Source organism: Cherax quadricarinatus, chromosome 65 (assembly GCF_038502225.1).
Source record: "Cherax quadricarinatus isolate ZL_2023a chromosome 65, ASM3850222v1, whole genome shotgun sequence".
Taxonomy (NCBI): Eukaryota; Metazoa; Arthropoda; class Malacostraca; order Decapoda; family Parastacidae; genus Cherax; species Cherax quadricarinatus.
The window spans coordinates 1070017-1093598 of NC_091356.1; the positions used below are offsets into that span (position 1 = coordinate 1070017).

Here is a 23582-nt window from a genome sequence, read left to right on the forward strand (position 1 = left end):
AAGAATTTGGTCAATTGGAGCAATGAAATTAATATAGGACTCAAAGTTGGTGAAAGCACCGATGCATAAACTGTGCCTAGAATGATAACTTTGTGCATGCGTAAATCCATATGTTTCCCATCAGATTTCATACTTTTGGTGTCGTTTTTTTTTTTTTTTATTAACAAGTCGGCCGTCTCCCACCGAGGCAGGGTGACCCAAAAAAGAAAGAAAATCCCCAAAAAGAAAATACTTCCATCATCATTCAACACTTTCACCACACTCGCACATTATCACTGTTTTCGCAGAGGTGCTCAGAATACAACAGTTTAGAAGCATATACGTATAAAGATATGGAGGTAACTATCGTTACCTCCATAAAAGGATTCTCTACCATTTCAGGAGGAAACTTTTTTTTTTTTTAATGGATACTGAGAGCAATATTAATTTTGGGAGTCTGGACAGTGAAAGGGTTAATAAAGCTCTGTTAGACACAAATATATTATGTTATTAGGGTTGTGAATTTAAAATTAATTGCTTATTAAATTTAGGCATTTAGCAGCCATCATGCAAATGAATCCCTGATATGTATAATTAACTTTAATAGCTTCTTGTTGTTATTAGTAACTATGCAACCACCTAATTTACATTGCTAATGAATATTGATACTTTTCCTTGACAGGCCTTCATTAGTGGTGGAGGAGATACAGATGTTTACCTAGTGATGTGTCGGACTGGAAGTGAAGGGCCCAAAGGAATTTCTTGTGTGCTTGTGGAAAAAGGAACTCCAGGTAAAGCTCTCTTGCATATATATGTATTGCTTTGGTGAAATTCGGTGAAATGTTCTTTGTGTTCATCATTATCACCATCATTATCAGTTATCACTACCCTGTTTCTCACTTCAACAATGGTTTTGTCAAGTCATTACATCTTTTGTCAATCTGTAACGGCTTGACAAAGCCGTTGTCACATTAGTTACACTTGTGCCCTTTTACCTCGCATATTATTATTATTATTGCTATATTTAGGGGAGTACTAAACCCATGGGGATTATACATTGCTTGAACAACTTGTCAGTAAGAAATCAGAAAGTGAGTATGCATTATAGATGGCATCATCAGAAAGGAGGGTGGACGTAATAAGTACTGTACTGTATGTTAAGGCCTTAAAGTCACCTGAAGTGAGGTTGATATGCTCTCTAATGAGCTAGCTAATTGATCAGGAGATGTTGGACTGTCAGTATCGTAGGGGTTCTTAAATGGAGATATCGAGGGTTGAAGGTAGACACACTGGTTGGATGGTAACAATATATTGTCAGACTGTGATGATGGGAGAGGGAGCCCAGCCTTGCCTTGTCCTAGCCTGGATGTCTAACGCCGGCTGAGGCCGAGGCAGAGGTACGAACGTACACATGCACATCCCGTGACGTCACACAAAGTCACAGGCCTAGGGATCTCCTATCTAAAGCACATGGATGATACTGATATGCTATACAACACAGGGATCAGCAACTATGCTGACATCAGGACACCCTGACAATCCTTACATGAATGTAATTTGTGCCTGTCTGTTTACTACATACTAACGATTGCATACTAAATATGTGAAAAGCATTGAAACATATTTCATTTGCACAGTATATAATTTTATTTTTTGCTCTTAAGTGTTGGAATTCCTGTTGTAATCATAGTATAGTATAATGCCAGGATAATGACTTACTTGAGTGATAATATATGGTAAATTTGATTTTTACAGGCCTCAACTTTGGCACAAAGGAAAAAAAAATTGGCTGGAATTCACAGCCAACTCGAATGGTAATTTTTGAAGATTGTCGTGTACCAGTTATAAATATTATTGGGGATGAAGGTCAAGGCTTCAACATAGCAATGAAAGGGTTGAATGGTGGCCGCATCAATATTGGTAAGGAGGTCAGGTGTATGATTTTTATTGGAGGATGATGAGTTTGAAAATTTGTTTCCAATGAAACTAACACTTAAATAATAAATAGATCCAAAAGATAAGAATAAATGTAATGCTAGCATCGATTTTTGAATTGTACTAAAGTTTGTTTTACCATAGTTTTCTTTACACCTGTAGCAAGGTTTAAATTCTTTGCTTGAAATATTAGTACGTATATAAATGACTAATTTTCCATTTATAACAAGCTATTTACTTTTTTTTTTTACACATGCCTACATTTGCCATTCTTAACGGTATAGTAAGACAGTATGATAAATGTAGGTTTTATCACACTTTGACTACAATAATGTTTTCATAAGCACTAATAAACAGCAAGTAATGTGACTTAATTGATTACACAGGTCCAGACCCAGACTAGTTCACATTCATGCAAGTTTTCATTTAGCTTTTGTATGACTACCACTGGAGATGCAACATGATCCATGCATAGACTTCTGCAACTCTCCAGTATCTGGTAACTGTGAACCAGCCAGACATGACAGGAGACAGTAGGCGACCTTGTGACTACAGCATTAGGGACCAGCACATTTCGATACACGTGAGTGAAACCTAACCAGCTGTCTGCAGTATTAAGGAACTAGTCAGGCTATGTAATAATGGTTTTGAATTAGTGTCACAAATGCCTTAGTCATAAAGCAGGTTTCAAAAATCAAACTTCAGAATTTGTTCTTTTATCGTTTACCCTTTTAACATTAAACACCTGTTTAATGTTTTTTTTTTTTTTAATACTTGGATTTTGTGGATATTATTGACATTGTTACTCTCTGTCCCACAAAATTTTTGGAATGTCATTTGCAACAGACCCTTCTGCACATACTTTTGACCTTAGGGAATAAGTGTAGAGAGATTGGTATAGATCTGCTTATTTGTTTTTGATCCATTGTTCCAAAATTTTGATCCCTATTCTCCTATATTATCATCATTATATTCACAAAAGAATGCAGTACCCGCACAGGTCATTCAAGTTGACCCTTCCCCAATTTTTTTTTTTTTAGCACAGCCTTATTACTAGAAACTTTTGATGTAGCATTTGTAACATCACATTTATAATTATGACCAGATTAATAGTACAGTGCAGTGCCTAAACTAAGATTAATTTTAAATTTTTGAGACATGAGTAAGCAGAGTTCTACTAGGATTGATGAAATCTTTGAAGATAAACTGTACTTACACTGTACTTCCCACTTCTAACCAGTTTCCCTGAGTACCTTCACAAAATGTTACCTTGCTAACACTCCAATAACTCATCAAGTTCCAAAAACCAATTGCCTCCACTCCTTCCTATCAAACATGCTCACACATACCTAGGATAACCAAGTTTAATCAAACAATGTGACTTATTTCCATGTTGTAAGGAGTATTACACCTTGAAATAACTAATACTGTAAATATTCCTAGTACAGTACAGAGTAGTACAAAAAATAGAGAATCAATTATTTCACTAGTATAAATGTATATTCCAAGTGGAACAATATTGGGCTAAGTATTTCCCCACATGTGAAGTGATAAAATATCTTTAAATACATCTGATATCATAAAAAAAAGTGTACATTTTGTTAAACATTAAAACCCATGAAGAACTGAATCTTTCTTTCTTTCAACAAACCGGCCGTATTCCACCAAGGCAGGGTGGCCCAAAAAGAAAAACGAAAGTTTCTCTTTTAAATTTAGTAATTTATACGGGAGAAGGGGTTACTAGCCCTTTGCTCCCGGCATTTTAGTCGCCTCTTACAACACGCATGGCTTACGGAGGAAGAATTCTTTTCCACTTCCCCATGGAGATAAGTGGAAATAAACAAGAACAAGAACTAGAAAGAAAACAGAAGAATACCCAGAGGGATGTGTATATATATGCTTGTACATGTATGTGTAGTGTGACCTAAGTGTAAGTAGAAGTAGCAAGACGTACCTGAAACCTTGCATGTTTATGAGACAGACAAAAGACACCAGCAATCCTACCATCATGTAAAACAATTACAGGCTTTCGTTGTACACTCACTTGGCAGGACGGTAGTACCTCCCTGGGCGGTTGCTGTTTACCAACCTACTACCTAGGGAAGAACTGAATAATAGTCATAATTAGCATCAATAAATTGCAAAATAGAATTGATAGAATTGATGAGGGAAAAAAGGTGAGTGGTGCGTTGAGGTATATGTGGAGTCAAAAAACGTTATCTATGGAGGCAAAGAAGGGAATGTATGAAAGTATAGTAGTACCAACACTCTTATATGGGTGTGAAGCTTGGGTGGTAAATGCAGCAGCGAGGAGACGGTTGGAGGCAGTGGAGATGTCCTGTTTAAGGGCAATGGGTGGTGTAAATATTATGCAGAAAATTCGGAGTGTGGAAATTAGGAAAAGGTGTGGAGTTAATAAAAGTGTTAGTCAGAGGGCAGAAGAGGAGTTGTTGAGGTGGTTTGGTCATTTAGAGAGAATGGATCAAAGTAGAATGACATGGAAAGCATATAAATCTATAGGGGAAGGAAGGAGGGGTAGGGGTCGTCCTCGAAAGGGTTGGAGAGAGGGGGTAAAGGAGGTTTTGTGGGCAAGGGGCTTGGACTTCCAGCAAGCGTGCGTGAGCGTGTTAGATAGGAGTGAATGGAGACGAATGGTACTTGGGACCTGACGATCTGTTGGAGTGTGAGCAGGGTAATATTTAGTGAAGGGATTCAGGGAAACCGGTTATTTTCATATAGTCGGACTTGAGTCCTGGAAATGGGAAGTACAATGCCTGCACTTTAAAGGAGGGGTTTGGGATATTGGCAGTTTGGAGGGATATGCTGTGTACCTTTATACGTATATGCTTCTAAACTGTTGTATTCTGAGCACCTCTGCAAAAACAGTGATAATGTGTGAGTGTGGTGAAAGTGTTGAATGATGATGAAAGTATTTTCTTTTTGGGGATTTTCTTTCTTTTTTGGGTCACCCTGCCTCGGTGGGAGACGACCGACTTGTTGAAAAAAAAAAAAAAATTGCAAAACATAAATATTGCTGGTGCATTTACACTACTGTTACTGATGAGTGATAATTTTTTTGCCAACTTCAATACACTATAATACCTTAAGTTTTTATATAATTCTTCTCATTCTTGTCTTATTTGATTCATAAAAATGCACTTTCATTCTATAAGATTTTTAAAAAAAAACTTCCTACACAGAATTTTTTTTTCTAGGTATGCCACAATTTATGGGTTAAAAGTGCAGCTAAATTTATATTTTTTCAGCTTCCTGTTCATTAGGAGCAGCACAAGCAAGTATTGAAGCAGCTGCTGACCATGTTAAGGTTCGCAAGCAGTTTGGAAAACCCCTCTCAAGTTTTCAGGTTGGCTATGTTCTTAAAGTTTCTAGAAGCTTTTCCTTGCATATGTGCACTTACATGTTTTCTAGGTAATAGTAATTTTAATTAATTGTACTAATAATTTTACTTAGTATTATCTTTTTTTTTTTTTTTTTTTTCAACAAACCGGCCGTATCCCACCAAGGCAGGCTGGCCCAAAAAGAAAACTGAAATTTCTCTTTTTAAATTTAGTAATTTATACAGAAGGGGTTACTAGGCCCTTGCTCCCAGCATTTTAGTCGCCTCTTACAACATGCATAGCTTACGGAGGAAGAATTCTGTTCCACTTCCCCATGGAGAAGTATTATCTTTGTCTTTACTTACATCCAAGTCCGAAGAAATAATCTTCAGAGAACTGTAATTTCATTATAGTATGTATTGTTTTGTCCGTAATTTAATTAAATAGTACCATTCGCCCTGTAACTAGACAATTATATTTTCATGCTATTTTATGAATTAATTTTTAACTTGTACAGTAGAACCCCGGATTTCATCCTTAATCCGTTCCAGAAGGTCGGTCTAAATCTGAAACGGACAAAAACCGAAGCAGTGTTTCCCATAAGAAATAATGTAAATTTCTTTTTTTTTTTTCTTCAACAAGTCGGCCATCTCCCACCGAGGCAGGGTGACCCAAAAAAAGAAAGAAAATACCCAAAAAGAAAATACTTTCATCATCATTCAACACTTTCACCTCACTCACACATAATCACTGTTTTTGCAGAGGTGCTCAGAACACAACAGTTTAGAAGCATATACATATAAAGATACACAACATATCCCTCCAAACTGCTAATATCCCGAAACCCCTCCTTTAGAGTGCAGGCGTTGTACTTCCCATTTCCAGGACTCAAGTCCGGCTATATAAAAATAGCCGGTTTCCCTGAATCCCTTCACTAAATATTACCCTGCTCACACTCCAACAGATCGTCAGGTGTGGTGAATGGTTTTGAAAACCGACAAGTTGAAGAATTGAGACACTTGTGCAACACATGGGAATCTTTATTGAAGAAACGTTTCACCACACAGTGGCTTCATCAGTCCAATACAAAGTAGAAATGGGTAAGGAGAGGAGGAGTTCAAGGTAATCAGTCCCTCACCCTGGAATCGATGTGTTCAGTCCATCACTCTTGTAGGAAGTGCGGCATAGGGCCAGAGAGGTGGCTTATATACGGCAGTCAGATGAGTTGAAGCAGGAGGAGGTGGGATCACAGTGGGGCCTGCCACTTGTGTAAGTAGGTCGTCGTCCAAAGGTTGGGCAAGCGTTGAAGTCTTTGTACCAAGATCCCATGATGTTGCAGTGTCTGACGCTGCAACATGGGATCTTGGTACAAAGACTTCAGCGCTTGCCCAACCTTTGGACGACGACCTACTTACACAAGTGGCAGGTCCCACTGTGATCCCGCCTCCTCCTGCTTCAACTCATCTGACTGCCGTATATAAGCCACCTCTCTGGCCCTATGCTGCACTTCCTACAAGAGTGATGGACTGAACACATCGATTCCAGGTTGAGGGACTGATTACCTCGAACTCCTCCTCTCCTTACCCATTTCTACTTTGTATTGGACTGATGAAGCCACTGTGTGGCGAAACGTTTCTTCAATAAAGATTCCCATGTGTTGCACAAGTGTCTCAATTCTTCAGATCGTCAGGTCCCAAATGCCATTTGTCTCCATTCACTCCTATCGAACACGCTCATGCACGTACAATTAATTCATTCCAGACACCCAAAAATATTAACAAAAAATACATTTTTTAAAGAATATAGTTTTACATACAAAAAAACAATAAGAAAGAAATATAAATGACTAATGAAATGGATAAATGAACATTTAACATCATACTTACCTTTATTGAAGACTTTTGTTGGGGTATGGACAGCTAGAAGGGAAGAGGGAGGAGGAACAGAGGTTATTGTTTCTCACCTTCTTTACCAAAGGGCTGGCACTATGAACTTTCTTTGGACTCATGGTGGCTTATTTCACAGTCGCACTCAATAAACAAGCACAAAAAACAATGGATTATTACGAAATGCTTTGGATGAATGCCACTCAACCAGTGACACGTACCCATGAGTGGTGGCATCCCGGGCGGGCAGACGTGTCCGATACGGATGATTTCCAGGACAAAGTAGGAAATCTGGAGCAAAGTTTTGCCGAAAAAAGTGGTCAAAATCCAAATTGTACGATATCTGGTGCAGATGAAATCTGGGGTTCCACTGTATCTATTTTTAAGTTCTTATTAATACCATATATTAGACACTTGAAAACAAAAAATAAAACTGTGTAAGTTTTGAGTATTGTCTAAGTTTTGCTTTATGGGTTTTCAGATTATTATATGCTTTGATATATAATACTTTTGAAATAAACATTTTTATTGAAAGTATTTACTGTATAGCACAGGTAAGGTTGGTGACAGTGTATGAGAAATTATGTCATGTCTTAAACATGAAACTGGTAAATTTTTGCCATGTGTGATGTCAGTTTAATGATTAAATCAGTTCAATACCTTATCTCTGCATTTCAGAACAGCCAATTCCGCCTGGCAGAGATGTCAACTGAATTAGTAGCATCCCGATTGCTAGTACGTAATGCTGCAACAGCTCTGCAGGATGATCATCCAGATGCTGTCACCCTCTGCTCCATGGCAAAATATTATGCTACAGAAAAATGTTTTAATGTAAGTTCTACTTGTATATGCAGTATTATTTAAAAAAAAATTAGGGGTGTGGTATGTGTAATATTCTTCTTTCAACAGACCAGCTGCATCCCACCGAGGCAGGGTGGCCCAAAAAGAAAAAACGAAAGTCTCTCTTCTTAAATTTAGTAATGTGTAATAAATGAATATCTTAATACTACAGTATATCCTCAAATAGAGCCACTACTTACAAGGTCAACCTTTATTACAAAGTTGTGCTACCTCTAAGGGTAAACAGCTATCTAGAGGCAAAACAAAATAGCCTTAATCAAAAATATTAAATCCCAGCCTAGGGTCAGACTAACTCATAAACTTAAAAAAAAAAAATTGCTGAACATGTGGATAATATAGGGTTTTAGAAATGGTAATCTTAACCCTCAGGGTCCAGAGGCCAAATTTTAAAGTGCGCACCAGTGTCCAAGAATTTTCAAAAAATAATTTTGTTATTTTTTCTTATGAAATGGTAGTGAATCTTTTTCTGAAGGTAATATAACAAAAAGTATGAAATTTGATGGAAAACTGACGAAATTATGCTCTCACGAATTTTGATGTGTCAGCGATATTTACGCATCGGCGATTTTGCCAACTTCTACTCCCATTTTCGGCCAGTTACCTTATTCCAGTCGATCAGATTCTTAGCTATTTCACTAGTATTACTTTTATTCTATCAATTGAGCACAAGAAATCGCCAACTCAGCTGTTTCAACTACAAAATAAAGTGATTGGAAATTGGTAATTTGGCCAATTTAGTGCAAAGTCCAAAATATTCCAATTTCAAAATAGGGTCCAGAATAAACAATTCAGGCATTCCTGGCACTAAACTAACATTTCCTCTGTTCATTAGTCATGTTTTCAGGCTTTACAAATGAATTCCATTTTGATTTTTAATTCACATAATGAATTTTTATTCAAACCAAAAATAGAAGATTTACTGTCATGCAATATTGTAATAATTGTATAAATAATATCAGCGCATTTGTGAACGTATATTAAATCCACCAGCTGGCATGTATTCGACGTGTGAGGTCACTTGTTTACTCTTGAATATCGACAAAAATTTAACATTTCCGCTACTTTGAGCTCAGTTTCAAGCCATTTTCACTACTAAAACCAATCAAAATCATCTCTATTTCTGTAATATATCTTCCTTTCTATCAAATGAGACCAAGAAATTGCAAATACAACTATAAAAAATATATGAAAAAACACTGCAAAGTTGCTGCTTTAATCGAAAATTATGGTCTCAGTTTTTTTCTCTCATTATGCACTGTGTGCTGCAGGATTTGTTTTATGTGTTGCACACATACCACATAGATGTATTCTCTCATATCTAGGCCCAAATTTACCACTCACAGCTTATCAGAGCTGAGCTGAGCTCATGGCGTAGATCTACGGTTTGGACCCTCAGCGTAAAGCCGTAGATCTACGGCATGGACCCTGAAAAGGTTAAAGGAAGGTTAAATGAAACTTCTAAGAAAATAATCATATATTTAAACAAACAGTATGTACACCCAAAACCACCATCTTACTCTACCCCAATATTCATCATCAAGAAAATCACTGCAGTTTTACACTCCAATATACCCTTAGCAGATGGCTCAAGTAGGTCAACCTGCTCCTAGAAGGTATCAAAACTCATAGCAGGCATGTAAGAAAAAAAGTCGTCTCGTGACATGCCTGGGTGGCGGTTCCCCCTGCTGGTAAACACACCAATCTTGGCTCTCTCCTACTCTACACACACATATGCTCGATGTAAATAACAGGGCGAGGTACACTTTGACATCTTTTAACCTAAAATAAATGGCATACATTACCCATAGGAATGGTTAGCACCTCAAAATAGCCTCCACAACATGACTGTCGCTCTTCCACTTTCTCCACTGTTGTCATGATGTCACTTTACAAAAAACATCCACAAACAGTCAACATAATATCACAAAGTTTAGAGTTCTTTTGTCATCTCATGAAATGGGATTATTTTTTTATTACAAAGACATGTTTTACACTAACACTATGGCAGTGTATTTAAAAAGGACACAAGCAGTAGTCTTCACAATAACCCTGTGTACCATATGAGCCATATGACATATTACAATCTAACCTCACTTATCCAGGTAACACACAACCAAGAATTCTATGACAAAAAAGGTTTAATTGAGTCTACATTATTCCAGTTAATCAAAATTTTTTATCCCAGGTGAGAGAGCCTGAACACAACAGTTAAATCAACATTGCATATGATTGGCCTGTTGTTTACAAATATCACAAATGAAATGCAAAGTGTGTAACTGTAGTTTTGTTTCTACACATTTTATGGTAAATATGAAAAATGATTTTTCAGATGTTTCATTTTACACTTTTGAATAAAAGCAACAGGTACAAAAAAATGTGAGTACTATAATACGTACATAATTTATTGAAGCAGTAGAGATGTACAGTGGTACCCCGAGTTTCGTACAGCTCCCAACTTGAGCAATTATGTAAGTGTATTATTGTAAGTGCTTTTGTAAGTGTATTTTTGGGGGTCTGAAATGGACTAATCTAATTTACATTTTTCCTTATGGGAACAAATTTGTTTGGTAACGGCACAGTGGTGCCCTGAAACTCGGGATACCACTGTATGTATAATCTAGCAAAAAGAATCGCTGCAGAAACTAGATATTCCTGGTTTCCTGGAAGTGTTAGATAATACTCTAATATATATGGTTTGTGAGACAACACAATAAGTGTCAGGGGCCCAAGACTGTTCAACTGCCTCCCAGCATACATAAGGGGGGTTACAAATAGACCCCTGGCTGTCTTCAAGCAGGCACTGGACAAGCACCTAAAGTCGGTACCTAACCAGCCGGGCTGTGGTTCATACGTTGGATTGCATGCAGCCAGCAGTAACAGCCTGGTTGATCAGGCCCTGATCCACTATGAGGCCTGGTCACAGACCGGGCCGCAGGGGCGTTGACCCCTGGAACTCTCTCCAGGTAAACTCCAGGTAAACACTACACACTATTACTTACAAGATCACCTTGGTTACAAAGCAATCACCTTGCTGAACTCTCCACGACATTTTTATCTCATATCAATTACTGAACTTCCTCTTAGGCCTCTTACTGTTCCTAGTACTGTATATTTTAATCACATGCAAGTTAGGATAGATTCTTACATGTCAGTATTCAGGTATAATGCTAAGGGAAGATGATGACAGGGAAGCTTGAACTGGCTGAATGATTAGTTAATAACAACCCTAGCAAATGTAGGACAATGTTATTCAGAAATCTGTACAAAGACCCCTTCAAATCATTCTTTACCACTTACAACCATGTATGTATGCATCTGTTTCCTCTTTGGTGCCATTTGTCATATATTACATTTTAGAAATTAATTTCTCATGCTTAAATCATTTATTTTATAGCAGCAAATATTTATATTGTTGCCTATTTTTGGCTAAATTTTTGTTAAGAATATTAAAGTAAATATTGCAAGCATTTATAATTATAATCAATAATATTTGCAGATCATCAATGAGGCTCTACAGCTTCATGGAGGATATGGTTACTTGAAAGACTACAGTGTTCAGCAGTACTTAAGGGATTCACGTGTTCACATGATATTAGAAGGAACTAACGAAGTCATGCGAATTTTAATTGCACGACATATTCTTGCCGACTGAAGATAAATGTAAATAATAAACTACATAGCAAAATTTGTAATGAAATGACCAAATTTCTTATTTTCAATGTAGTACTCTTATTATTTGATGCAAAAAATGTCTAATGGTAAAATGGTTTATTATTGTATTCAGAAAAATGCGCTAAATCTATATATGTACATCACTTAGTATATACTGTGAAACTGGTGCTTTCTATATGCCCCAGGATACATAGTCCTAAAACCATTTATGTGCCACTTAATGATTCAGTGTATGAATTTGTACAATATAAATTTTATATGCCTAGACCCCCCCCTCCCCCTGATCTGGTCTTGCCATGAATTTACATATAATGGCCTATCACAGCTGCCCACGAGACCCATCTTAACATATGTCAATGGAGTACACAGCACCAGTATGGAACCCACACCTGAGGAATCAGGTTAAAAAACTAGAGAAAGTGCAGAATTATACAACAAGGGGGCATGAACTGTGAAAAGAGTCTAAAGGAAGTGAATTTAACGACACGAGAGTACAGAAGGACCCGGGGAGATAACACCAAACAAAATATTCAAATGAATTGATAGGGCAGACAGGGACATCCTGTTTGAGAGGCAGGAAACAGGTACTCAGAGTCACAGGAATGTCAGAAACTATTTCTTCAGTCACAGGGTGATTGGAAAGGAAAATGACCTTGACAAAGAAGCGGTGGAGGCAGACCACATACAGTGTTAAGAGTAGGTACAATAGGGCCCATGAGGCTAGGTGGTGTGGCTAGAACCTGAGACTCAACCCCTGCAACTACATATAGGTGAGTACTCAATTATTTGAAATTAATTAAAACAGCTTGCCAGTACGAAATAAACTCTAAAAATAATTAACAATGACTAGCACAATTGTGGAACAGAATTTTTCCTCCGTAACCATGCGTGTTGTAAGAGGCGACTAAAATACCGGGAGTAAGGGGCTAGTAACCCCTTCTGTATAAATTATTAAGTTTAAAAAGAGAAACTCTCGTTTTTCTTTTTGGGCCGCCCTGCCTCGGTGGGATATGGCCAGTTTGTTGAAAGATGATGATGACAACTAGCACAATTAGGATATCATATAACAATGCAAATACAAATGAAAATCTGAGCTTGTGAAAACATTTGATTTATAGGTTATGCAGTGCTTTATGGTATTATCTGGCATTTAACAAACCACTGCTCCTCAAAAGGGGTGCCCTAATGCCAGTAAAATGCTCTTCATCCAAGGAATTGAAGCTGCTCGTTTCCTTGGATCAAAGCTGAATGCCTCTCATAGCCCAGGCACTATGACCTGTGTGAGTTTAGTGCTTCAGTAAAATAATGACAAACCCCTAATCTATTTGGCATATTAAAAAAAATTTATTCAGTACTTTACTGTCATGGTGGTATGACAGCCACAGATATAATCTTGCAAAACAAATCTCCAGTCTTGTAAATCATGTATGAAAGATTATGCTGTAACAAAATTACTCTTCATATGGCACTTAGCAAATTTTATGGCTTCTCCCTTTATATTTTTCTAGAATTATTGGGTCTGTAAAACGAGTTGTGGGCAGTTGCTACCTATTTAAAGGCCCTGAGCACCCCCCATCCCTTCTGTAAAGGGCCTGGATACTGCTGTATAATGCTCCAAGCACTACCACTGTAAAAATCCTGAACATTATTGGTACACCTGTGAAACTTCCAACTGCTACCAGAACTCCAGTGAAAGACCTGAGCAATACAGGCAAGCCTGGGAAAGGCCCTAACACTACCTCCAATGGCAGGTCATCATCTAAGACCTGCATTAGGAAACACTTGTCTTGTTTCCCCTTGTGTGTGTGCACGTGCATGCACGCTTTGTGTGTGTGTGTGTGTAACCCAATTAATATTTGCACTAATAACTCATTACAGTTATGATCGGGTGTGGACATGTGAATGGCTCATTACTTTGTAATTTGTTCATGATTGTAACCATGTATAGACGTGTAAATGGCTCATACCTTTGTAACTTGTCATGATTGTGACGAGATCTACCTGGAGTTCATTACCTTTGTAACTTGTTCAGCTATCAGAACTTTGGGGCCCAGTCCCTGGACCCATTATGTACCTCTGTAATCTTTTGACTACCGCTCACGGGATGGGTATGGGGTGCATAATAAAGATATTAAACTAACTAACTGTTTCCTGACGAACCTTACCTAACCTAATGTAGCTACCTCTGTGAAGAATTTGATCTGTATCAGAATGCCTGTGAAAGATCTACTTATTACCTATGTAAAAGGCCTGTGTAAAAAGCATAAACATTACACCCATAAATGAACTGTGTATACATTAGTAAAAGACTTGCACAACTTATCTGAGTGGACAGCTGTTGCCCATTAAGGTTTAAGCACCTGAAGGAATAGCTGTTAACTACATAAGGGGAACATAAAATTCTATAACTTTCACACACAACAAACATACCAACTTTTGTGTACTCTGAAGAAGCCTACTGTATAGGCAAAACATTTTAAAATAAAGATACCAAACTGTTGCACATGTGTCTTATCTAACAAACATACAGGACATAATTTGCACATGCGTTATTATTATTATTCATGGAGAACGAGCACATAGGCATTATACATTGCCTGGGGAATAGAAGGTTTTCAGGTTTAATTCAAGGAACTGGAGCACAGGTCCAAATCTTTTGATCAAGAGCCCCTCACCAGCATCAAGGATCCTATGCTGCTCAAGACAGAGCAGAGCCCCCCACACACCAGAGCCATACCATTCATGGGGAGTGCTAAATCTGTATGGGTCATACAGCATCTGGGGTGAAGGAATGTGAGACAATCAGGTTCAATCGAAGGAAGGCGAACACAGGTCCAATTCCTTAGATTAAGATCCCCTCTCACTGGAATCAAGGAACCTCCCATGAGAGAAAATCCACCATGATCATAATCTCAACAAATACCCCGTCAGAAAATGCTGCCCAGAGACTCCATCATTCAGTGACTTATTTCTGCTTATTGTGGTATAAAACCTGACCACCACCAGCATACAACACCTGATACCCAAGTGAAACATTCTATACTGGCAAAGACGAAGAATCACAGAGCTGCTAAAATGGGCCAATATATGTGAAGTACGAAATGAGACACTGGTCAGAGAAAAAGCAAATACATGTACTACTGTATTGAACTTAAGCTTAAGGAATCATAAAGAAGACAAGAAACACAGGAATAACTTAAAGCCATAAATGAAGCTGAAAGAAACCCCAAATACGTACTTCTTTTCCAATGCCAAATCTAGAGAAAAAGACAACTTTCAGCAAAGACATCAGCGGTGCAAGACTTTTGTGGGTTTAGCGACCCACACCAGTCGACGAACACCCAGGTACCCATTTTACTGATGGATGAACAGGGACAGCAGGTGTAAAGAAACACGCCCAATGATTCTATTTGGCTGGGAATCGAACCCAGACCCTCGCCGTGTGAAGCGAGACCTTTAGCCACAAGAGCCTAATGATGAAAAATAATAAACAGCAAAGAAATAAATGAAATACTGAAGTCCCAATATGACTCAGCGTTTAGTGAGCCGCTAACAGTACTAAGAGTCGACAGTCTGAATGAAATTTTTATGACAGACTCAAAATTTGGTTGATTCAAAAATCTCTGATGTTATCCTAACACAACAGGACTTTGAAGAAAGCAATCCGCTCAAGGGAGGTTCCTTGATGCTGGCAAGGGGCTCTTGAACTAGGGAATTGGATCTGTGCTCCAGTTTCCTGAATTAAGCCTGAGTACCTTCCATCCCCACCCCCATAGGCGCTGTATAATCCCTACGGGTTTAGCGCTCCCCCCTCAAGGAAGGTTCCTTGATGTTGGTGAGGGGCTCTTGATTTAGGGAATTGGATCTGTGCTCCAGTTCCCCGAATTAAGCCTGAATGCCTTCCACATCCCCCCCCCCAGGCGCTGTTGGTGGCCTGGTGGCTAAAGCTCCCGCTTCACACACTATGACCGCGGGTTCAATCCCGGCCGGGGATATGGTTTGTTTGCAATCGTGTCATTACGATTTCTTAAGTCTCGAAAAAAAAATGTATTTACCACTTACAGGAATGGCAACCTTTTTATTTACCATTGAGTAATTTTAGCTTATTTTTTCATCATTATACGATTTCTGTAGATGTAAAATATTATTTGAAAGAGAATCAAATAAAAGTGCATGCTTTCCTCGCACAAGAAAACATTTAAGAGAAAAATATGGAGGTGGGTTTGGTGGTGATGGTGTTGGTAGACATGGTAGCAGTAGAGGCAGTATTGGCGGCAACAACAACAAGGTGGTGGAGTCTGGTCATTACTACTGTTATTAACAAGATAAAACACTATGTCCAAACAACCTTCTATATTTAAATTCTTCTCCAAATCGCCCTCGCAGAACAAGAGCCAAAATAAGAAGACGACCAAGGAGAATGTCAAGCTCAGTGGAAATGGTGAGCGTGGAGAACTTGAACCATAAGTTGTCTGCATGTTGCTCTTGAAGTCTTCCTTATTATTGCTCTAGTTATTATTATATTGGTCAGCTGCAAGGCTCTGTGGTACTTTGATGCCTTTGAAGGGCTCTTGATCCAAGGAACTGGACCTGGATTGAACACTGGCATTCCCAGGTGCTAAATGACTCCTAGAGTTCAGTACTTTCTCCTAATAAAAAAGAATCCATGTACCACAATAAACAAAAATGCTTATAACGGGTTAAATAAAATACAATAAACTAAAAATCACAGTTAACGTTGTGTCAGGACTTATCATGCCTCTAATTTTGTATGAATTTAGTTTAATAACATTATAATAAAAATAGTTTCGTATAGTAATCTATAATTACTATGACTATAATAAGCTTTATTTACATATAACATTTACAGATATGTTTGAATATTTCTACAACAGTTACACTGAGCACATTATAGGTGCCCAATGGTAATAATCCCCTCAAGGGAGGTTCCTTGGCACTGGTGAAGGGATCTTGATCTACGGAATTGGATATGTGCTCCAGTTCCCTGAATTGAGCATCAATGCCTTCCATCTCCCCCCCCCCACAGGCACTGTATAATCCTACAGGTTTAGTGCCCCCCATGATTATAATAATAATGGTAAGCAATTATATTTAGGATAAGCCACAAAAACAATTACAGTAGTAGGATGTGATTCCTTTAGAGTTATTCTCGGCTTGGTTGTTAGCAGCCTCATCTCTCACTATGAGATCTGAGTTTAATCCAGAGCATGTGTAGAAATGTTAGGCACGTTTCCTTGGCACGAGGGTCAACCTCTGTAGCTCATGGTCACCAGGTCAGCAAGATCTGTTCTTACTGTAGGCTTTTGGTAGTTTCCCATGAGAGGTGAATTTAGAAGCTTCAAAACCCTATCACACACCTATGCCTTCAGGTTTGTAATGGCAATGACTGCTCTCTCTAAGATGTTCAGATGCTAGTAAGTTTATTCAGGTACAGGTACACATAAATACAATTATATAAATTATCATGCATAGCAGCACATGTGTAGATTACCTAGGATAACCCAAAAAAGTCACACACTGACTTATTTCCTACTGTCTCATCTGTGACACTGGGTTAGCCTATGATGTCACTGACTAAAGGAAGGTTGTTATTTGGAGGAACCCATTTCCATTACTGACAGTTGTGATAAGCTTTAAGAGTTAAAAGAGAGAAGTTGATTTTGTGACAGCAAGTGTATATTCTATAACAAACTAACAATTATTTCAGATATTACCCCACTGGACATGGTTTGGGCCAAGATGGATGGATACCCTTGGTGGCCTGCACTTGTGTGTGAAAATCCACAAGAAAAGTCTTTCCTTCGTAATGGTCTAATACACGTGCAATTTTTTGACAACCCACCAACTAGAGGATGGGTGAAGGAGGCGTAAGTACATTTTAATTGGTATTTTTATTTTTGTCAGGAAGACCTGTACAGGATGGATAATGAGAACCTTCAAAACGAGGGATGCCAAGCCCATGATGACACTCTTCAGGTCACTTGTTCTATCTAGGCTGGAATATTGCTGCACACTAACAGCACCTTTCAAGGCAGGTGAAATTGCTGACCTAGAAAATGTACAGAGAACCTTCACGGCGAGCATAACGGAGATAAAACACCTCAATTACTGGGAGCGCTTGAGGTTCCTGAACCTGTATTCCCTGGAACGCAGGCGGGAGAGATACATGATTATATACACCAGGAAAATCCTAGAGGGACTAGTACCGAACTTGCACACGAAAATCACTCACTACGAAAGCAAAAGACTTGGCAGACGATGCAACATCCCCCCAATGAAAAGCAGGGGTGTCACTAGCATGTTAAGAGACCATACAATAAGTGTCAGGGGCCCCGAGACTGTTCAACTGCCTCCCAGCATACATAAGGGGGATTACCAACAGACCCCTGGCAGTCTTCAAGCTGGCACTGGACAAGCACCTAAAGTCGGTTCCTGATCAGCCGGGCTGTGGCTCGTACGTTGGTTTGTGTGCAGCCAGCAGTAACAGCCTGGTTGATCAGGCTCTGATCCACCAGGAGGCCTGGTCACAGACCGGGCCGCGGGGGCGTTGACCCCCGGAACTCTCTCCAGGTAAACTCCAAGTAAGCCATACAGAATTTAATACAGTGTATAATACAATTTTTTTGTAGGTAAATGAGGTCATAAGCTGACAAGTGAAAATACAGTAGATTGCTAGGAGGGAAACATTTTATTACCACACTTTACCTGAGGCTGGGCTTTATAAAGTGCTGTACTGTATTCAGTACAGGAAAAACCAATACACCACTTTACAAGCCTTGTACAAACCCTGAGGTGAGGCTTGGAGAAAAACAGGTCAAAGGCGAGGTCAGGTTCTGGTGAGAGTAGAGGCGAGGCCAAGGTGACAGGACAGGGTTTGTTTTGTTTATTGTAAAAATCATGAATTATGTGGGCAGTGGGTTTAGCTAACATATAGTAGATGTCATAAATATGCATCCACATACATATGCTTTTAGTAGACTATTTTCCTGACAGTTTCAAGAAATGCTAGGGCAACTTTTTTATGCAAGATGGTGTCCCTTGCCATATTGCCAAGAGCATAAAACATTGGCTCAATGAATGTGAAATTCCATACTTTAATGAGTGGCCTGGCAGCTCATCAAACTTGAGTCCAACAGAGAGCATGTAGAACCTTACTCAGTGTAAGCTTCATGGCATGTACATGTCATCTATTCCCAAACTCTCGAGTGCCATTAAGTAAATGTGGGAAGGTATTAACTCTTCTATCCTCCATACTGTAGCCTTATCAGTGCCTTGGAGACTTAAGGAGTGCATCAAGAGGTAGGGTAATCCTACAAAATACTAGTACATATAGGTATATAACCCATACATATTGAAGTACGTATATTTGATGTTTAAAACAATGTTTTATGGTGAGTGTTCTCAGTGTGTATATTTGATGTATATTTGATGTTCATTGTACATTTCCCTTTTGCTGTACCGTAGAACAAAAATCCATTAACTCTGGATCATTAAACTGAGGTTTAGTTTGGCTATTATTGGGATTTTAAGGGATACTGACAGCTTGTGTTGTATAAAGGTCTAACTCCTGGTGTCTGGGAAGGAAAATTTCCTTCTCTAGGTAGAAAAGGAAAACGGGACATACATCCCTAAACGTTAAGGCAATACTCGTCTGTTAGACCTAGTGGATCCAGCAGATCCCTGAGCTAGCAGCAACTAACTCAACCAACAGCTGTACAGTATAACCACAGCACAGAAAAGGAATTGATGCATGGCACCCCATCCATTGTTGTGTTCAGTGGGCAAGAAAGGATAAGGACGGTTGTCTAAATAAAAGATTAGATGTAAATTGTTATCGATGTTCAGGGCAGAGCAAGACGTCCACACACAATCTAAGCCAGTTGGGTTAAGAATGTTGTGGTTGGTGTGTCATTAACCCTTTGACTGTTCCGGCCCTATACGTATATATATCTTACGAGGTACCATGTTTGATGTATATATACTCATAAATTCTAGCGGCTTCAAATCAAGCAGGAGAAAGCTGGTAGGCCCACATGTGAGAGAATGGGTCTGTGTGGTCAGTGTGCACCACATAAAAAAAATCCTGGAGCACACAGTGCATAATGAGAAAAAAAAACTCCGACCGTTTTTTTTTATTAAAATGCCGAATTTGTGGTCTATTTTCGTATAGAATTTATGGTTGTATTTTCGTTTTCTTGGTCTCATTTGATAGAATGGAAAACATATTATAGAAATAGAGGTGATTTTGATTGATTTTACTATAAAAAGAACCTGGAAATGGAGCTCAAAGTAGGGGAAATGTTTGATTTTTGCTGATGCTCAAACGTAAACAAATGATGTCATTATCCAATAAATGTCCAACTAGCTATTCTAATATGCAGTCATGAATGGGTTGATGTTATTTACACAATTATCACAGTATTGCTGTAGTCTGCATAATAGTAAGTCTTCTATTTTTTGTTTGAATAAAAATTCAAAGTAGAAAGCAAGAGTAATATCAGAGGGGCCTGGAGACATGACTGATGAACAAAGAAAATGTTATTTTAGAGCCAGGAATGTCTGCATTGTTCATTCTGGACCTTATTTTGAAATTGTCATATTTTTTAATTTTCGTGAAATTGGCCGAATTGCAAATTTCTGACCACGTTATTGGGTAGTTGAAATTGGTAAATGGGCAGTTTCCTGTACTCAATTGATAGAAAAAACGGGGTTCTAAAGAAATAGCTATGAGTTTGGTCGACTGGAACAATGGAATTAGCCGAAAATAGGGCTCAAAGTGGGCGAAATCGCTGATTTGTAAATATCGCCGAGGTCGCTAACTTTGCAAGAGCGTAATTCCGTCAGTTTTCCATCAAATTTCTTTTTTTTTTGTGTTATTACAATCGGGAAAAGATTCTCTATCATTTCATAAGATTTTTTTTTTTTTTTTTTTTTTTTTTTAAATTTTGCGACACCAGGAGACACCTCAGGATTGGGGGTTGCGACAGTCAAGGGGTTAATGGCTGCAGTATTTGCACCCTTCTGAAAAGGCAGTTAGAGAGCTGATTCCTTTAAAAAAGTTGCTGATTGCATGATACTGTAATAATACTTTCGTAAGTTAAATTTTTGCTAGTTATGGATTTATGCAATATAAGAGAGATTGAATTGTAATAAATGTGATATTTTACTGAATGTTATATTATTTAATATACAGTGGACCCCCGGTTTGCGATATTAATCCGTTCCTGAGAGCTCATCGTAAACCAAAATTATCGAAAAGTGAATCAATTTTCCCCATAAGAAATAATGGAAATCAAATTAATCCATGCAAGATGCCCAAAAGTATGAAAAAAAAATTTTACCACATGAAATATTAAGTTTAATGCACACAAACTAAAGAAGACATGCACAGTTTGTAGTACTCTACTAACAATAGAATACATGACACTTACCTTTAATGAAGATCTGGTGATGATTGATGGGATGGGATGGGAGGAGGGGAGAGTGTCGAACTTATTGTTTAGAAGGGGAATCCCCTTCCATTAGGACTTGAGGTAGCAAGTCCTTTTCCATCTCACTTGAGAGATGCTATCTACTGCTATCTGTTTTTCATTTATCCACACCAATAACAGTCTCTCAACATCTTCTAACACTTGCGGTCGCTGTTTCGTAATCACGGTTGCACCTTTTGCAACAACAGCTTCCTTGATTGCCATTTTCCTGGTCACTATAGTAGCGATGGTTGATTGGGGTTTTGTATACAACCTGGCCAGCTCCGACACACGCACTCCACTTTCGTGCTTTGTAATTATCTCTTTCTTCATTTCAATAGTCATTAGCACCCTTTTTCTCGAAGGGTTGGCACTAGAAGCTTTCTTGGGGCCTATGGTGACTTTGCAGAAACAAGCACCAAAAACACTGTGATAATATGGAATGTATCGAATGTATCCTTAGATGCGAGCACACTGGCTGGCTTGTAAACACTGGCACACATGGGGCAGTTCAGACCACACGTGGACACGTCTTGAACGAATCGCGTATACCGGGTTTTTTAACGGAAACCGAGGCAAAATATTTACGTTAAAATGTATCGAATACCGGATTTATCGGATACCGATGCCATTGCAAACCAGGGGTCCTCTGAAATTTGTTGTTAGATAATATGAAGCATCTTTAAGTTATTGTATATAACAGTAGTGTAGAGATTGTTTAATTGGCTAATACAACCTCTCCACACTTAACGACGGAGTTCAGTTCCTAATACCTCATCGATAAACGAATTCGTTGCTAAACGAGGAGTATACTATAATGGTAGTGGGTTTATGTCAACCATCTTTGATATTGCTTTAATATCACCCTTGCACCATTTATAATATTTTTAGTATATTTTTAAATGTTTATACAGTAGTGTACAGTATATTGTAATAAACAGATTAGAGGAAGTCAGCTCTAATATACATTATTTAGGTATGCATACTGGTCAGAGAGCCTGTTGTAAGTCTGAGTCATCGGTAAATGAGTACGTCGCTAAGTGAGAAGAGGCTGTTAATATAAAACGTAATAAAGGTAGTTACAGTAGTTGAGAGAATAATTTACATTTTTTTATTATTTCTAGAAAATAAATTTAATTTGGTTTTAATTTGGTTTTTCTCCTTTTTCTAAATAGCTCTTGTTCTTTTTTATTTCTTCTATTGTCCATGGGGAAGTGGAAAAGAATCTTTCCTCCGTAAGCCATGCGTGTCGTATGAGGCGACTAAAATGCCGGGAGCAATGGGCTAGTAACCCCTTCTCCTGTATACAATTACTAAAAAAGAGAAGAAGAAAAACTTTATAAAACTGGGTTGCTTAAATGTGCGTGGATGTAGTGCGGATGACAAGAAACAGATGATTGCTGATGTTATGAATGAAAAGAAGTTGGATGTCCTGGCCCTAAGCGAAACAAAGCTGAAGGGGGTAGGAGAGTTTCAGTGGGGGGAAATAAATGGGATTAAATCTGGAGTATCTGAGAGAGTTAGAGCAAAGGAAGGGGTAGCAGTAATGTTAAATGATCAGTTATGGAAGGAGAAAAGAGAATATGAATGTGTAAATTCAAGAATTATGTGGATTAAAGTAAAGGTTGGATGCGAGAAGTGGGTCATAATAAGCGTGTATGCACCTGGAGAAGAGAGGAATGCAGAGGAGAGAGAGAGATTTTGGGAGATGTTAAGTGAATGTATAGGAGCCTTTGAACCAAGTGAGAGAGTAATTGTGGTAGGGGACTTGAATGCTAAAGTAGGAGAAACTTTTAGAGAGGGTGTGGTAGGTAAGTTTGGGGTGCCAGGTGTAAATGATAATGGGAGCCCTTTGATTGAACTTTGTATAGAAAGGGGTTTAGTTATAGGTAATACATATTTTAAGAAAAAGAGGATAAATAAGTATACACGATATGATGTAGGGCGAAATGACAGTAGTTTGTTGGATTATGTATTGGTAGATAAAAGACTGTTGAGTAGACTTCAGGATGTACATGTTTATAGAGGGGCCACAGATATATCAGATCACTTTCTAGTTGTAGCTACACTGAGAGTAAAAGGTAGATGGGATACAAGGAGAATAGAAGCATCAGGGAAGAGAGAGGTGAAGGTTTATAAACTAAAAGAGGAGGCAGTTAGGGTAAGATATAAACAGCTATTGGAGGATAGATGGGCTAATGAGAGCATAGGCAATGGGGTCGAAGAGGTATGGGGTAGGTTTAAAAATGTAGTGTTAGAGTGTTCAGCAGAAGTTTGTGGTTACAGGAAAGTGGGTGCAGGAGGGAAGAGGAGCGATTGGTGGAATGATGATGTAAAGAGAGTAGTAAGGGAGAAAAAGTTAGCATATGAGAAGTTTTTACAAAGTAGAAGTGATGCAAGGAGGGAAGAGTATATGGAGA

General features: G+C 38.4%; 2 protein-coding genes across 4 annotated transcripts in view; both read left to right on the forward strand.

Moving 5' to 3' along the window:
* Positions 1-13811, forward strand: part of LOC128700560 (isobutyryl-CoA dehydrogenase, mitochondrial) — a 28078-nt gene extending 14267 nt beyond the window's left edge. The window contains exons 5-9 of the mRNA XM_053793833.2: positions 662-770; positions 1735-1899; positions 5181-5278; positions 7817-7969; positions 11496-13811. Of these exons, the coding sequence (XP_053649808.1) occupies positions 662-770; positions 1735-1899; positions 5181-5278; positions 7817-7969; positions 11496-11651 (681 nt within the window). The 3' untranslated portion in view covers positions 11652-13811. The remainder of the gene's footprint in view (positions 1-661; positions 771-1734; positions 1900-5180; positions 5279-7816; positions 7970-11495) is intronic.
* A 2072-nt stretch (positions 13812-15883) lies between these two features.
* The window catches only part of Msh6 (DNA mismatch repair protein Msh6), a 136659-nt gene continuing 128960 nt past the window's right edge, over positions 15884-23582 (forward strand). For 2 of the 3 annotated variants that reach the window (XM_070098848.1, XM_070098847.1), the window contains exons 1-2: positions 15884-16112; positions 17400-17559. In XM_070098848.1, coding sequence (XP_069954949.1) covers positions 16007-16112; positions 17400-17559 — 266 coding nt within the window. In that variant the 5' untranslated portion in view covers positions 15884-16006. The remainder of the gene's footprint in view (positions 16113-17399; positions 17560-23582) is intronic. The other variant, XM_070098849.1, reaches the window with a different exon arrangement.